Source organism: Schistocerca serialis, chromosome 4 (genome assembly GCF_023864345.2).
Source record: "Schistocerca serialis cubense isolate TAMUIC-IGC-003099 chromosome 4, iqSchSeri2.2, whole genome shotgun sequence".
NCBI lineage: Eukaryota > Metazoa > Arthropoda > Insecta > Orthoptera > Acrididae > Schistocerca > Schistocerca serialis.
In genome coordinates, this window is record NC_064641.1 from 77,112,894 (window position 1) to 77,128,356 (window position 15,463).

Sequence of the window (15,463 nt, forward strand, 5' to 3'; positions counted from 1 at the left end):
ATCTTGGCCACAATAATGCGTTCACTATGCTGTTTGTAGTAGCTTACCTGCACTCCTATTTTCCTATTCATTATTAAACCGACTCCTGCATTACCCCTATTTGATTTTGTATTTATAACCCTGTATTCACCTGACCAAAAGTCTTGTTCCTCCTGCCACCGAACTTCACTAATTCCCACCATATCTAACTTTAACCTATCCATTTCCCTTTTTATATTTTCTAACCTACCTGCCCGATTAAGGGATCTGACATTTAAATTAATTAGGTTAAATTAATTAGTTTCACAAAATTTAATATATGTTATTTGAAATTTAAACTGCCAGTCTTTATAACTAATGGTGTCACAACATCCAGAAATACATATTGGCTCAGGAGGTTTTTCCTATTAAGTACGATGGTGGAATTTTAAATTAGGTATAACTTTTAATTACCTAACTTCCCAGTAAAACTAAGTGCAGTGTTAGGGTCAGCACATTAAAAATGTTACCTTTTCAACCAACTCCAGTTTATATCTCTGTCCGCTAAAGAGATTCAACAAAGTAGTTAGGCAATAACTTTTTATTTTTAAGCTTAAACACCGCAAACTGAAAAATCTAAGTCAATACAAAGAATAGTAATAAAAATCAAAGAGTAAAAAAGATTGTCGATGCGCTCATCATTACAGAATAATGCTGTGCTTCACTGCATTATTTACAGATGTTCTTTTGGTGACACTCACACAATTGCCCCCCCCCCCCCCCCCCATCCCTTCTGCCGGTAGAGCAGAGCTCCGGGAATGTAGGGGGTATTTACACTGAAGGTGTCGCTTGAACTCCATCAGCCTCCAGTGCTTGTACCAGTTCCCCTTGTAGCACTGAGACAGTATCTTCCATGTCTGGTTCTGTGGAAGGTGACACTTTGTGTTTAGCATGTATGTCCTTTTCAGTTGGTAACACATGCTCAGGTTTGATCCGTTCCAACAGAACAACAATACTACTTGGCTCTTCCCATTTTGGTCTATATGCATGCATTTACACTGGGCCACATGGATATGTCCATTATCAGTTTGACACTGGCGTTTATTCCCAAGTGAGACAGCCCACGGATGCTGTCAAATAATTGTCATTGCAATTTCTCAGGTACAGAATGTCTCAGATTTACCCCGTGATGTGTTGCACCAAACTTGGAAATGTTCACTAGCAGGTTGTATTTCCTGCAGATATAACCCACATTAACTATCACAACAGAATTCAGTGAGTTTATGATCTGACTCTTCCCCAGCAGCTAACTCCTTGTAGTCAATAGCCTGAGAGATTGATTCCAAACACACAGGAAATCTGGCACTACATTCTCAGATACTTTTATATGCTGCAGGTCATGAGTTGGGTGATGAATTCAAGTTGTCTAAATTGTCATTGTGAGCAGTCATCCTTGTTCCTACTGAAGACGAAAGTAATTGGCTTGTGATCTGTGGTTTTCACATATGGCCAGAAATCTCTGACAGCTTTGTAAATTGTCAGCAATTCCATATTGTAAGCGCTCCATTTAACTTGTGATGACATAAGCTTATGGGAGAAGAAGACCTGAGGATGCCAGTGGCCTTTGACATGCCATAGACTGCAGCAGTGGCTTGCTGGCTAGCATCCACAACAACTGCCAGTTGTAAGTGAGCAACCAGATATGCCAACATGCTTTGATCTTATCGAATGCCATCAGTATCTCTGGTGCCCACAGCAAATGTTGTTTGCCCACTGTATCCTTGCTGGCTGGTGCTGACATGAAAGGTCCCTTTATAGCCACCGTATTAGGCAGACATTGTCTGTAGTAATTCACTGCTCCAAGGAACCAGTGCAGCTGGTGAAAATCGGTGGCAAGCCATCTATTTGAAAAGAGTAACTTTATCCTGTAGTGAGCTGCTGTCACGAGTAGCCCACCTGACATTGTCAAAATAAACTGTTTGATTCATTGACTGAAATCTCATATGCATCAATGTCAAGGTAAACATTCTTTAGATGCAGTATGTGATATTTAGCAGATGCCAAAAAGACCAGAATGTCATTGAGGTATGTGAAGCAGTACGGTAAACTGTTTAGTATATTGTTGACAAATAACTGCCAAGTTTGTACCTCATTTTTCAAACCAAAAGCCATATAGAGGTATTCAAATAAGCCAAATGGTTTCATCACAGCTGTCTTTAGTATATCTGCAGGTGTGACCAGCATCCGGTGATATGCATTCCAGCAATCGATGAGACTAAAAATGGTGTTGCCTGCCAGTGTTTGTATAAAATCAGTAATACGTGGTATTGGTTAACAATCAGAAATGGTACAGGTATTGAGTACCCAGTAGTCTCCACATTGTCTCCATCTCCTGTCTTTCTCCTTTACTAGATGGAGTGGTGATGACCATGGGCTGTCAGATCTACGGATGATTCCCGAGCACTATAGTTTTCCGAATTCTGTCTTCACAGTAGCGAAATGATCAGGAGGTAACCAGTGCAGGCACTGAGACACTGGTTGACCAGGCATAGTCCAGATGTGATGGACCATGTTGTGCTTAACTGCCTGCACACATGGTAAGGATTTGCAGTACACTACGTGTGGTGTCACCCCCTGTCTGTCATTGAACATAGGCAGAGAACCTCTTCCTAGGGTGCCTGTAATGCACTGTGTACCCCACAAATGCTCAATGAGCCAATAGCTACTTCAACTACATAAATAAACAACAAATCTGCACCCAATATTGCATCTGACATATCAGCAATCATGATAGTCCATGGTAAACATTCTTTTAAACTGAGTTCTACATGTATCTGGGATTTTCCATAAGTCATTATTGAAGTCTGATTTGCTGCTGTGAGCTTTGATTGAGATGGAGGAAGCTTCACATTTCACCTTCAACAGGCAATGTGCTGATGCCGGAACTTGAGTCGATTAGATAAGTGCGGCCGGATTTAACGTCTGTGACTTAAAGTCGATGGGACAGCAAGGGTAAAGTAGAAAGGTTACCCACCAGTAGTTGCCTGTGATCACTCTCATCTTACAGTGGTAGGCACTGGTGCTCAAACTCGTGACTGGCAGTGCCTATCGCTGGCCACTGTCACCAATTGTGTGAGTACAGAATTATTTGCACGGCATCACCTTGTCTCTGATGCAATGGTGATACCAGGAGATAAGCTCCTTAAACACGCTGCCATCTTCCTTGCTCTTATTCTATGTACCTGCCTTGCCTCCAAGCAATGTTGATATCTGTTGATGTAAGCTGTCTATGTGATTTTGTAGCTCGTCCAGTTGTCGAGTAACATCCGGTTGTTGACGTCATCATTCCGCTGTGGCTTCTTCAAGGTCTGTACTGTTATGTTTGAACATCACAGATGATGTATGCTCTGAATCTAACGAGACATAGACCTTGTTGGCTACTGAGAGCAATGATGAAATATCACATGCGTCAGAAAACGCCACAGCCATTCTAACTGTCTCTGGCCACACGCCATACATGTTGCAGTGTTGTATCTGGCAACTTGGTGTCATCAACTAAGCTTTACAGCTGCTGCCAAAATTCTGAAGGTGACTTACCTCCTCTCTTTTCATTACACAGTGCTTGCTGGATATATTGTTCCACTGACTGATGTAGCCACTCAAGAAGTAACTGTTTAAAATGTGTACACTTCTGCATGGCAGTCGGGTGGCATATTATACCTGTGCTGATTGTTGATGTTTTATTGCCAGGCACACTAATGGTGATCATAAATTTGATATCTTCATTTACAGTTCCATTGCACTAGAAAGTCAGATTGAGCATTGCAAGCCATAATTCAGGTTTATCAGGAATGGACATATTTTCAGCTTCCAACTGTTATCCACTGAATGGTCATGCCTTGATGCAATAGGAAGGTTCAATGCAGCATTTTCTTGGTTTCCAATGTCACATTGAAAATTTCGATGTGCTTCAACAAAGTGTCATGCTGATCTGTAATACAATGTGTTTGGGGGGACACACTGACTGCAGTAGGTGATACTGTACAGTGCTATGTTTGTTCATCTACATATCCAATGAAGTAGTTAGCCAATATCTTTTTATTTTTAAGTGTGGACACCATGAAGTGAAAAATCTAAGTCAATAGAAAGACTAGTCATAAAAATAAAAGAGTAAAGAAGATTGTCAGTGTGCTCAACACTACAGAATAATGCTGCACTTTACTGCACATTCACAAATGTTCTTCTGGCATCATAAGATATGGAATGGTCCCAGCTTGCTGTATCTCGGATGCCATGTTCTGATCTAACTGACACTTCCAATGATAGGATGTTATATGTCTGCAAACTCTGTCAGTCAGTGAAGGAGTCTGTGCGTACTATTATTAAAGTCAACTATGCCTATATGTAAGATAGGTAGACTGAAGTTAAACTTTGTCACCTATGGACTGATATACTTATTCAGCCAAGTGAACTAACTAATTACTGTAGTAGTTTCTACCACTGTCTTTTAGTATTGCCAAATCTGTGGTACTATACAGCAGCTTCACTGTATTCTGCTTAACCTGCATGCACAGTGAATTTGTTGTTCGAATTTTTTAATCTCCTTGTGGCTCAGGAGAGTTACTTATTTTACAGTTTCCTTACTGACTTTTTGTTTCATGCTGCAGTGTACTCATGCATGTGTAATGAATAATTGTGGTCATAGACTGGTGAGTCACAAAAATAAATTTCAATTGAGGACAAATGTTGATGCAATGAGACATTGCACATGTAGATTTCTTAGAGAGAACTTCTGCTGTTCAGAATACTTGCATTATATGACATGACTAGTGAATGTGTATGAATAAATTTTGCATTTCTTATGACTTCTTATCGATTTATATAACAATCAATTCTGAGCAAAGCATCAGTCCAATATTATTTACTTATAGTGATCCTTAAATTTTGTGAGTTATCAGGTATTTATACAGAAGGGAGCCAGTAAAGCATTTAAGTGTTTAGATGGGAAGAATATCAAGTATGTTATGCCCCCACTACTGTTTCTATATCATTTAATGACTTTGTGCTGTAAACTACCTCATTGCAAGATATAGCTTTTTTTTCTTTTTTAGATGTTGTTACACCAAGTTCAGAGGGAAATGTTCAACAAAATCTTAGCATACAAAAAATATAGACTTCCTTATTATTGGACTTACATTGGTATATTAAGTGATTGTTTGGAGATAAAGAAAAGTGATCCACCACTAATTCTCAAGCAGCAGGTGAAACATGAACCACTCCTTTTTCTGATGTAAGTGAACTCACCAGTTTCATAAGAGGTTTATATGTTTCTTGCAGCTTTATGTCAGGAAACAGTGTGAAACCTTTTAGATACTCTAACACATTTAATAAATTATGTATTAAGTCATAACTACCTTATGACACACAAATGAAAAAACTGTTATAGAAGTATTAAATGAATATGAGGTATATTTCACATACTTACATGAAAGAAATCTGATGAACAGTAGTTATGAAAACATTCTAGGACTTTTTACCATTAAAATAAAAACAATAGTATTTTAGAATTTACTAAAATATTTGTTTCATTCTTAGTAAGATTAACTGAAAGTTATGAATAGTCCTGTTGGCCTGATGAATTAGATTCAGAAAAATGAAGACTAAAGATATCCAATAATACTTTAATTAAAAAGAGTAGCACTTACTATTTGCTGAAAAAGGTGGATCTTAAAGATATAAAAATGGAAAATGAAAACAATGACTCTCCTGCTTCCAAACAGATATTTTGTCCTTGTATTATTTATTAACAGCTGGCAAAATAGGGGAGACGTTAAGATTAACAGAGTAAGAAGGAGAGGAAAATGTCACTCAGAACACCAAACTGAGAGAGAAGTTACACAGAAGCAGCCAGATATAACAATATCTTTTCAGTTACCACTTTTGTCTTTGTGGGTACTTTTTTGTGAGTGACTTCTACCTTGCACCACTAATTTTATCTTTCTTGTTAACATTACTTTTTTCATCTGTATTTCCAGGAGGTCACAAGGAAGATACCTATAACTGTAGAAATTAAAATTTGTCTGTCTGCTTTTTGTGCTTTTGTCAGCTGTACTACAATTGTTTCACTCTAACAGCCATTAAACATTTGCTTCTTGTTTATCTGGCTGCATTACTGATGAACCAAATTATCATATTAAACACTCTAATCACATTCACCTCAGTTAAGTGTATATTTTCACTTGAATATTACAGTTACTTCTATATTTAAACATGAGAATATTTTCATACTGTCTCATCAGATTTACTTCAAATCCTTCTCTGTGAAGCTTTGGAAATCATTAGTTCTCCAAAATATTTGTATTGAGTTGGAGACAGATGCTGAGATGAAAATAAATACTACAGCCAAATTTGCTCCAATATTGGCCAATGCCAGCCGCAGAAACTAACTGTACCTTTCCTTTGCAGTGGCTCAAAACCCAGCTGGGATCAGTGGACTTCTGTGGATTTAAGAACCCATAGCTTACTCCTCTGAACTAGGATAATATTATTCTATTGATCCTAATAACAAAGCTGTGTGTGTCTCTGTTAGCCCAGCAAAGAGCTTCAGATCTGGATTACATGTTACCATGGTAAAAGTAACAGAAAGTACATTATTTAAGGCAGCTGATACTTAAATAGATCTTCTTTTGTATCAATGTATCTCCAGACTTGCTCCAGGATGAAGTTTCCGAATATGTCTTCTTAGACTACTGTCTTGTGTTGTCTTTTGAGGACAGTAAGGACACTGAAATTGTGGTCCACGCCCACATTCAACCCTAAGGTGAGAAGTCAGTGAACTTTTGTATCGATATGATCTACCACAGTAAGGGCATGTGAAACGGGGTGGGTTTTCTGAAGTAGTAGCTTCTGAATCAAAATTCCTAAGTGCTTCTGTACAGAAAGTATTCAGGGCAAAACTGCTCCATTTGTTTGCTGCATCTGAAACAATAAATAACAATTCTGTCATACTTCTATTGGAATCAACATGTATGAGACATTTATAGTAAATACATAATCTTGTTAACGAACCATCAGAAAACACACTGAAATGCCTATGGATTATCTATTGCAGTGAATGAATCATTTTTAAACCCCTTTAAGCCACAGTTTTGGCAAAGAGCTTGCTTTTTTTATTTGAATTATGTAGAAAGCACATAAAATCACTGTTCTCTAGTGTTTTCTCTGAAATGACGGAAGGAAAGAAGAAAATGGCAAATACTATCAAGATGCAGTATAATAGAAAAATTCAAATTCCTACATTATTTAACTTGCAAGTTACTGAAAGGTCCTGTGTTATGTCATTTTGTGCCAAAAACATAGCAATTTCTTAGTTAATAAATGAAACTCTTTCTTTTCCCTTGCATTTATCCTGTATTGTATGCAGATTCAGGATTTGGCAAATTTATTTCCATTATTTAACCGAGCAGCTGGATGCCCTTTCTGACAAAGTAAATAAGTGAAGGAAGTCATGTGCACTAAATTTTGTTCTGTATGACTGTATTTTAAGTGTTTGTGAAACGTTCCCTCTGAGGCAGAATTTGGGGAGCAGGCACAGGAAGCCACCTGAAAACTACACTCAGTCATTAATCTGTTGCCTGGATTCAACATGGGCCTGGCTCACCTCCCTGTCTCACAAGATAGCACACTGTGCATTATGTTATATGGGTAAGCCAGTTAGTTCATTCAATATTTGTGAAATAAAAATAAATAAAATTCTTGGTATTAATGTTATGAACAATGACAGTTTCATAAACTCTTCTCAAGCACATGAAGTATTACTCTATCATGGTATGAAGTTGTAGCAAAGTGGGTCTTACTCAATCACAATAATGTGTGGCTAGGCATTCATATAACACAGACTTTGCATTTAATATTTGATAAGTAAGTATATAGAAATATTCTTGCTACATCATTCATTTATAGAAATCTAACACCTCAGTATACTAGATAATCAGTAGAATGTCTCATTCTTTGTATAAACTCCTAATTTTATATTTAAAAGTAAACTGTAGTTTTTACAGTGCATAGAAGTGATAGCCTCATATTTCCACTCCCACATTTCTCAATTAAAAACTAATTTTTTTATCCTTATTTTCTTTAATTGAATCCAGATCCTGAATAAACTCCTTTTATAGATTATACAAGCATTATACTCAAGCTAATAACAGAAGCATGAACAAAGAAAATGGAAATTGATACCTTTGTTACAATTATTAACAGATTTTGCACAGTAAGATTAGCTTTTGCTCTGTCAAAAATACTCCCTCTCATATTAATGTGGTTAACAAAAAAAGATAATAAACAATGTAGAAAGTTCTAAGTTTTTGGATGTGGAAATTGATGAAAATTTGAACATGCTGAGTTGAAGACAGGCATAATGAAAAGACTGTTACATATTAAATTTGAACTGGAAAAACTATATAGCAGAGCTCCTTAAGCTGTTTAATAAACTTCTCTCCATTAAGATGACATGTTGAGTTGAAGACAGGCATAATGAAAAGACTGTTACACATTAAGCCAATAACAGAAGCACCAACAAGGAAAATGGAAATTGATACCTATGTATTAGAGAAGTTTGGTGGCAGGAGGAACAAGACTTCTGGTCAGGTGAATACAGGGTTATAAATACAAAATCAAATAGGGGTAATGCAGGAGTAGGTTTAATAATGAATAGGAAAATAGGAATACGGTAAGCTACTACAAACAGCTTAGTGAACGTATTATAGTGGCCAAGATAGACACGAAGCCCACGCCTGCTACAGTCGTACAAGTCTATATGCCAACTAGCTCTGCAGATGACAAAGAAATTGAAGAAATGTATGATGAGATAAAAGAAATTATTCAGGTAGTGAAGGGAGATGGAAATTTAATAGTCATGGGTGACTGGAATTCGAGAGTAGGAAAAGGGAGAGAAGGAAACATAGTAGGTGAATATGGATTGGGGGTAAGAAATGAAAGAGGAAGCCGTCTGGTAGAATTTTGCACAGAGCATAACTTAATCATAGCTAACACTTGGTTCAAGAATCATAAAAGAAGGTTGTATACATGGAAGAATCCTGGAGATACTAAAAGGTATCAGATAGATTATATAATGGTAAGACAGAGATTTAGGAACCAGGTTTTAAATTGTAAGACATTTCCAGGGGCAGATGTGGACTCTGACCACAATCTATTGGTTATGAACAGTAGATTAAAACTGAAGAAATTGCAAAAATGTGGGAATTTAAGGAGATGGGACCTGGATAAACTGACTAAACCAGAGGTTGTACAGAGTTTCAGGGAGAGCATAAGGGAACAATTGGCAGTAATGGGGGAAAGAAATACAGTAGAAGAAGAATGGGTAGCTCTGAGGGATGAAGTAGTGAAGGCAGCAAGGATCAAGTAGGTAAAAAGGTGAGGGCTAGTAGAAATCCTTGGGTAACAGAAGAAATATTGAATTTAATTGATGAAAGGAGAAAATATAAAAATGCAGTAAATGAAGCAGGCAAAAAGGAATACAAACGCCTCAAAAATTAGATCGACAGGAAGTGCAAAATGGCTAAGCAGGCATGGCTAGAGGACAAATGTAAGGATGTAGAGGCTTACATCACTAGGGGTAAGATAGATAGTGCCTACAGGAAAATTAAAGAGACCTTTGGAGAAAAGAGATCCACTTGTATGAATGTCAAGAGCTCAGATGGAAACCCAGTTCTAAGCAAAGAAGGGAAAGCAGAAAGATGGAAAGAGTATATAGAGGGTCTATACAAGGGCGATGTACTTGAGGACAATATTATGGAAATGGAAGAGGATGTAGATGAAGATGAAATGGGAGATTCGATACTGCGGGAAGAGTTTGACAGAGCACTGAAAGACCTGAGTCGAAACAAGGCCCCGAGAGTAGACAACATTCCAATAGAACTACTGACGGCCTTGGGAGAGCCAGTGCTGACAAAACTCTACCATCTGCTGAGTAAGATGTACGAGAGACGCGAAATACCTTCAGACTTCAAGAAGAATATAATAATTCCAATCCCAAAGAAAGCAGGTGTTGACGATTGTGAAAATTACCGAACTATCTGTTTAATAAGTCACAGCTGCAAAATACTAACGCGAATTATTTACAGATGAATGGAAAAACTGGTAGAAGCCGTACTTGGGGAAGATCAGTTTGGATTCCGTAGAAATGTTGGAACATGTGAGGCAATACTGACCTTACGACTTATCTTAGAAGCTAGATTAAGGAAGGGCAAACCTACGTTTCTAGCATTTGTAGACTTAGAGAAAGCTTTTCACAATGTTGACTGGAATACTCTCTTTCAAATTCTAAAGGCGGCAGGGGTAAAATACAGGGAGCGAAAGGCTATTTACAATTTGTACAGAAACCAGATGACAGTCATAAGAGTCAAGGGGCATGAAAGGGAAGCAGTGGTTGGGAAGGGAGTGTGACAGGGTTGTAGCCTCTTCCCGATGTTAGTAAATCTGTGTATTGTGCAAGCAATAAAGGAAACAAAGGAAAAATTTGGAGTAGCTATTAAAATCCATGGAGAAGAAATAAAAACTTTGAGGTTTGCCGATGACATTGTAATTCTGTCAGAGACAGCAATGGACTGGGAAGAGCAGTTGAACGGAATGGACAGTGTCTTGAAAGGAGGATATAAGATGAACATCAACAAAAGCAAAATGAGCATAATGGAATGTAGTCGAATTAAATTGGGTGATGCTGAGGGAATTAGATTAGGAAATGAGACACTTAAGGTAGTAAAGGAGTTTTGCTATTTGGGGAGCAAAATAACTGATGATGGTCGAAGTAGAGAGGATATAAAATGTAGACTGGCAATCGCAAGGAAAGCGTTTCTGATGAAGAGAAATTTGTTAACATCGAGTATAGATTTAAGTGTCAGGAAGTCGTTTCTGGAAGTATTTGTTTGGAGTGTAGCCATGTATGGAAGTGAAACATGGACAATAAATAGTTTCGACAAGAAGAGAATAGAAGCTTTCGAAATGTGGTGCTACAGAAGAATGCTGAAGATTAGATGGGTAGATCACGTAATTAATGAGGAGGCATTGAATAGAATTGGGGAGAAGAGGAGTTTGTGGCACAATTTGACAAGAAGAAGGGATCAGTTGGTAGCACGTGTTCTGAGGCATCAAGGGATCACAAATTTAGCATTGGAGGGCAGCGTGGAGGGTAAAAATCATAGAGGGAGACCAAGAGATGAATACACTAAACAGATTCAGAAGGATGTAGGTTGCAGTAGGCACTGGGAGATGAAGGAGCTAGCACAGGATAGAGTAGCGTGGAGAGCTGCATCAAACCAGTCTCAGGACTGAAGACCACAACAACAACCTTTGTAACAATTATTAACAGATTTTGCACAGTAAGATTAGCTTTTGCACTGTCAAAAATACTCCCTCTCATATTAATGTAGTTAACAAAAAAAGATAATAAACAATGTAGAAAGTTCTAAGTTCTTGGATGCGCAAATTGATGAAAATCTTAACTGGAATATCTATATATCAGATCTTCTTAAGCTGTTTAATAAACTTCTCTCCATTAAGATGATATATTGAGTTGAAGACAGGCATAATGAAAGGACTGTTACACATTAAGTTTTAGGACACAGCCTTCATCAGAAAATAAAACCTCACATGCATTCATGTAAGCAAGCAGACCTCACACACACAACCACTATTTCTGTCTGCTCAAGCCAGACTGAAACAAATGAACTGAATGGGAGCAACAATTTGTAGTGGAATGGGGAAGGGGAATGGGTAGCAGGGTATGAGTGGGGGAAGAGGAAACAATGTTGCCTGGCAGAGTATGCAGCGACTAGAGGTGGCAGACAAGGCCCATTGGTGCAGCATAGGGAGGCTGTTTAGGGGGAGGGAATGGAAAAAAAAGGAATTGAAAGAAGAGGAGCAAGGAAGGGGTAAATATCAGTGGGTGCATTGGCAGAGAGCAGTGAACAACAAGCAAGAGGATGTGAGTTTGGAGGAGCTGATAGGACAGAGGGAGTGGAAACTGTTGGGTGGAGTATGTGGAGTACTAGATTACTGCAGGCTAAGGCCGGGAGGATTTCAGGAGAGGAGAATGTGTTGTAAGGATAACTCCCATCTGTATAGTTCATAACAGCTGATGGTGGAGGGGAGGATCCAGCTGCCCCAGGTTGTGAAGCAGATATTAAAGTGAAATATGTCTGCCGCCTTCAATCACTGAAACACCCTGACAGGCAGCACTGTTTCCTTTTCCCCACCCGTACCCTGCTGTCCCTCCTCCTTCCCCATTCCACTACTGACTGGTGCTCCCACTCACAGTGTTTGTTTCAGTCTGGCATGAGAAGCCAGAGATATCAGCCATGTTTTTGTGAGGTGTGCTTGCTTGTGTGGATGCATATGTCTTTTTCTCTTCTGATGCAGCCTTTGGCCAAAAGCTTAATGTGTAACAGTCCGTTTGCTGTGCCTGTCTGCAACTCAACATGTCACCTTTGTGGATATTAGCAATCTGTACTTTCCGCTATTGTTGATATTCCAACATGGACTTCGCATTGTTTCTGTAAGAAATTGAGAATACTAATCACAACCCCGCAGTACATTTATTTCCCAATGAAACTGTGTGTCAAAAATCCATTAACATTCGAGAATAATAGCAGTATACACAGCAATAGAAGAGAAAAATTATCTGAACTTCTCTCTAATGAATCTAACTTTGGCAAAGAAAGGATTCAAATAGAAGACTACACAATGTTTTGAGAATTTTTCCATAGAAATAAAATGTCTGACAGAAAACAGAAATGTTCTCAAAGGACATCTTTGCCTCTGTACTTCCGCCTCAACTGACATCTCTGCCCAGTCTCTTTGCATTTACATATGTCTGCCTGTGTCTGTATATGTGCGGATGGATATGTGCGCGCGCGCGCGCGTGTGTGTGTGTGTGTGTGTGTGTGTGTGTGTGTGTGTGTGTGTGTATGAAAACTATGATAATTCTACATTAGGGATACATAAGATACATAAAGAGGAATTAATGAGCATAAACCAAGAAGGAGCTAATTGTGATAATTTTTCAGGAATGTCAGTTGAACATTTGTTCTGATGATTTGTAGGATAGAGGACAAGTATGGCATAAGTAAATGAATGATATACAGAATAGTGTAAATAAATGTGATATCTACTGGAAGCTTAGAAGTGGAAGAGTAGCACCGGACTCTAGGGGATGAAGTGAAGTATTAGGAAGTGAGTGTTAAATATGAAATAGATTTTATTTTCCAGAGGATATTTAATTATAGAGTACATAAAGGTGTATACTTGGGAAATGAACAATGAGTCCTACTCAGGGAGGATAAAAGGGGGGGGGGCACACCCAGCATTTATTGGATACAAAAGGCAGATAGGCAGATCTGAGAAAGACTGACCTACACTGTGTGGACAGAGACACCAAGAAGGGGATTGACCTGTACCATAGGAAAATAGGAATTAAGAGGGGGATACCTACCGAAACAGAAGGAGGAAGTGCGCTCACAGGGTCAACCTGTATGTAAGGTATAGGTACTGTTACTAAAGGGAAAAGGACAGTATCATGGCAGAAATCAAACATTTTGTAGAAATTACTCTCATAAATTTGAATTTTACATTCCACTAGCATTATTATGTTTTATGTTTATAAGTGTCAGAAAGAACAATTTCATTTGCCCAGAGTTCCTCCAGACTACAAGCTACTGTAGGTAATGAAACTATAACGTACTAAAGAAAAAAATAGTACAGAGAATTAGAATGAAAAAAGAAATAATTAAGTGTCTATGACACCTGGAGTTTGTGATTGGAAATCAAGAATGTTGTCTGCATGATTCCTAGATATAAAAATTCATTAGGTGAAATGCTCAGATAGTTATTATCAAAATGAAAAAAGAAGAGGTTCTACATCTACATCTACATCCATATTCTGCAAGCCACCTGACAGTGTGTGGCGGAGGGAACCCTGAGCACCTCTATCGGTTCTCCCTTCTATTCCAGTCTCGTATTGTTTGTGGAAAGAAGGATTGTCGGTATGCTTCTGTGTGGGCTCTAATCTCTCTTATTTTATCCTCATGGTCTCTTTGCGAGATATACGTAGGAGGGAGCAATATACTGCTTGACTCTTCGGTGAAGGTATGTTCTCGAAACTTTAGCAAAAGCCCGTACCGAGCTACGGAGCGTCTCTCCTGCAGAGTCTTCCACTGGAGTTTATCTATCATCTCCGTAACGCTTTTGCAATTACTAAGTGATCCTGTAATGAAGCACGCTGCTCTCTGTTGGATCTTCTCTATCTCTTCTATCAACCCTATCTGGTACGGATCCCACACTGCTGAGCAGTATTCAAGCAGTGGGCGAACAAGCGTACTGTAACCTACTTCCTTTGTTTTCAGATTGCATTTCCTTAGGATTCTTCCAGTAAATCTCAGTCTGGCATCTGCTTTACCGATGATCAACTTTATATGATCATTCCATTTTAAATCACTCCTAATGCGTATTCCCAGATAATTTATGAAATTAACTGCTTCCAGTTGCTGACCTGCTATTTTGTAGCTAAATGATAAGGGATCTATCTTTCTATGTATTTGCAGCACATTACACTTGTCTACATTGAGATTCAATTGCCATTCCCTGCACCATACGTCAATTCGCTGCAGATCCTCCTGCATTTCAGTACAATTTTGCATTGTTACCTCTCGATACACCACAGCATCATCTGCAAAAAGCTTCAGTGAACTTCCGATGTCATCCACCAGGTCATTTATGTATATTGTGAATAGCAACGGTCCTATGACACTCCCCTGCGGCACACCTGAAATCACTCTTACTTCGGAAGACTTCTCTCCATTGAGAAGGACATGCTGCGTTCTGTTATCTAGGAACTCTTCAATCCAATCACACAATTGGTCTGATAGTCCATATGCTCTTACTTTGTTCATGAAACGACTGTGGGAAACTGTATTGAATGCCTTGCGGAAGTCAAGAAACACGGCATCTACCTGTGAACCCGTGTCTATGGCCCTCTGAGTCTCGTGGACGAATAGCGCGAGCTGGGTTTCACACGACCGTCTTTTTCGAAACCCATGCTGATTCCTACAGAGTAGATTTCTAGTCTCCAGAAAAGTCATTATAATCGAACATAATACGTGTTCCAAAATTCTACAACTGGTCGACGTTAGAGATATAGGTCTTTAGTTCTGCACATCTGTTCGATGTCCCTTCTTGAAAATGGGGTTGCTTTTAAGTACGCAATTACTAAATGAAATATAATGTATACTGATTAAAATATAAATTAGCATTATGTGAGATATTAAAGTACATAATGAATATGTATAAAATTCGCATGTTCGAGCTAAGGGGAGGGATATGTAGTAACTCAAGAATTTTGGTGTAGATTCTAGAGACACTCAGCCTTCCACCTTCTTCAACACCCGATATTTTAAAAGTAAGTAAGAGAACAAAAAGGTATCTACTGCACCGC

General features: G+C 38.5%; 1 protein-coding gene across 3 annotated transcripts in view; it reads right to left on the bottom strand.

Annotated features, from left to right (window-relative positions):
- Window positions 1-6,280: 6,280 nt before the first annotated feature.
- The window catches only part of LOC126475335 (longitudinals lacking protein-like), a 439,557-nt gene continuing 430,374 nt past the window's right edge, over window positions 6,281-15,463 (bottom strand). The window contains exon 8 of one of the 3 annotated variants that reach the window (XM_050103126.1): window positions 6,281-6,936. In XM_050103126.1, coding sequence (XP_049959083.1) covers window positions 6,650-6,936 — 287 coding nt within the window. In that variant the 3' untranslated portion in view covers window positions 6,281-6,649. The remainder of the gene's footprint in view (window positions 6,937-15,463) is intronic. The other 2 variants (XM_050103129.1, XM_050103130.1) reach the window with 2 other exon arrangements.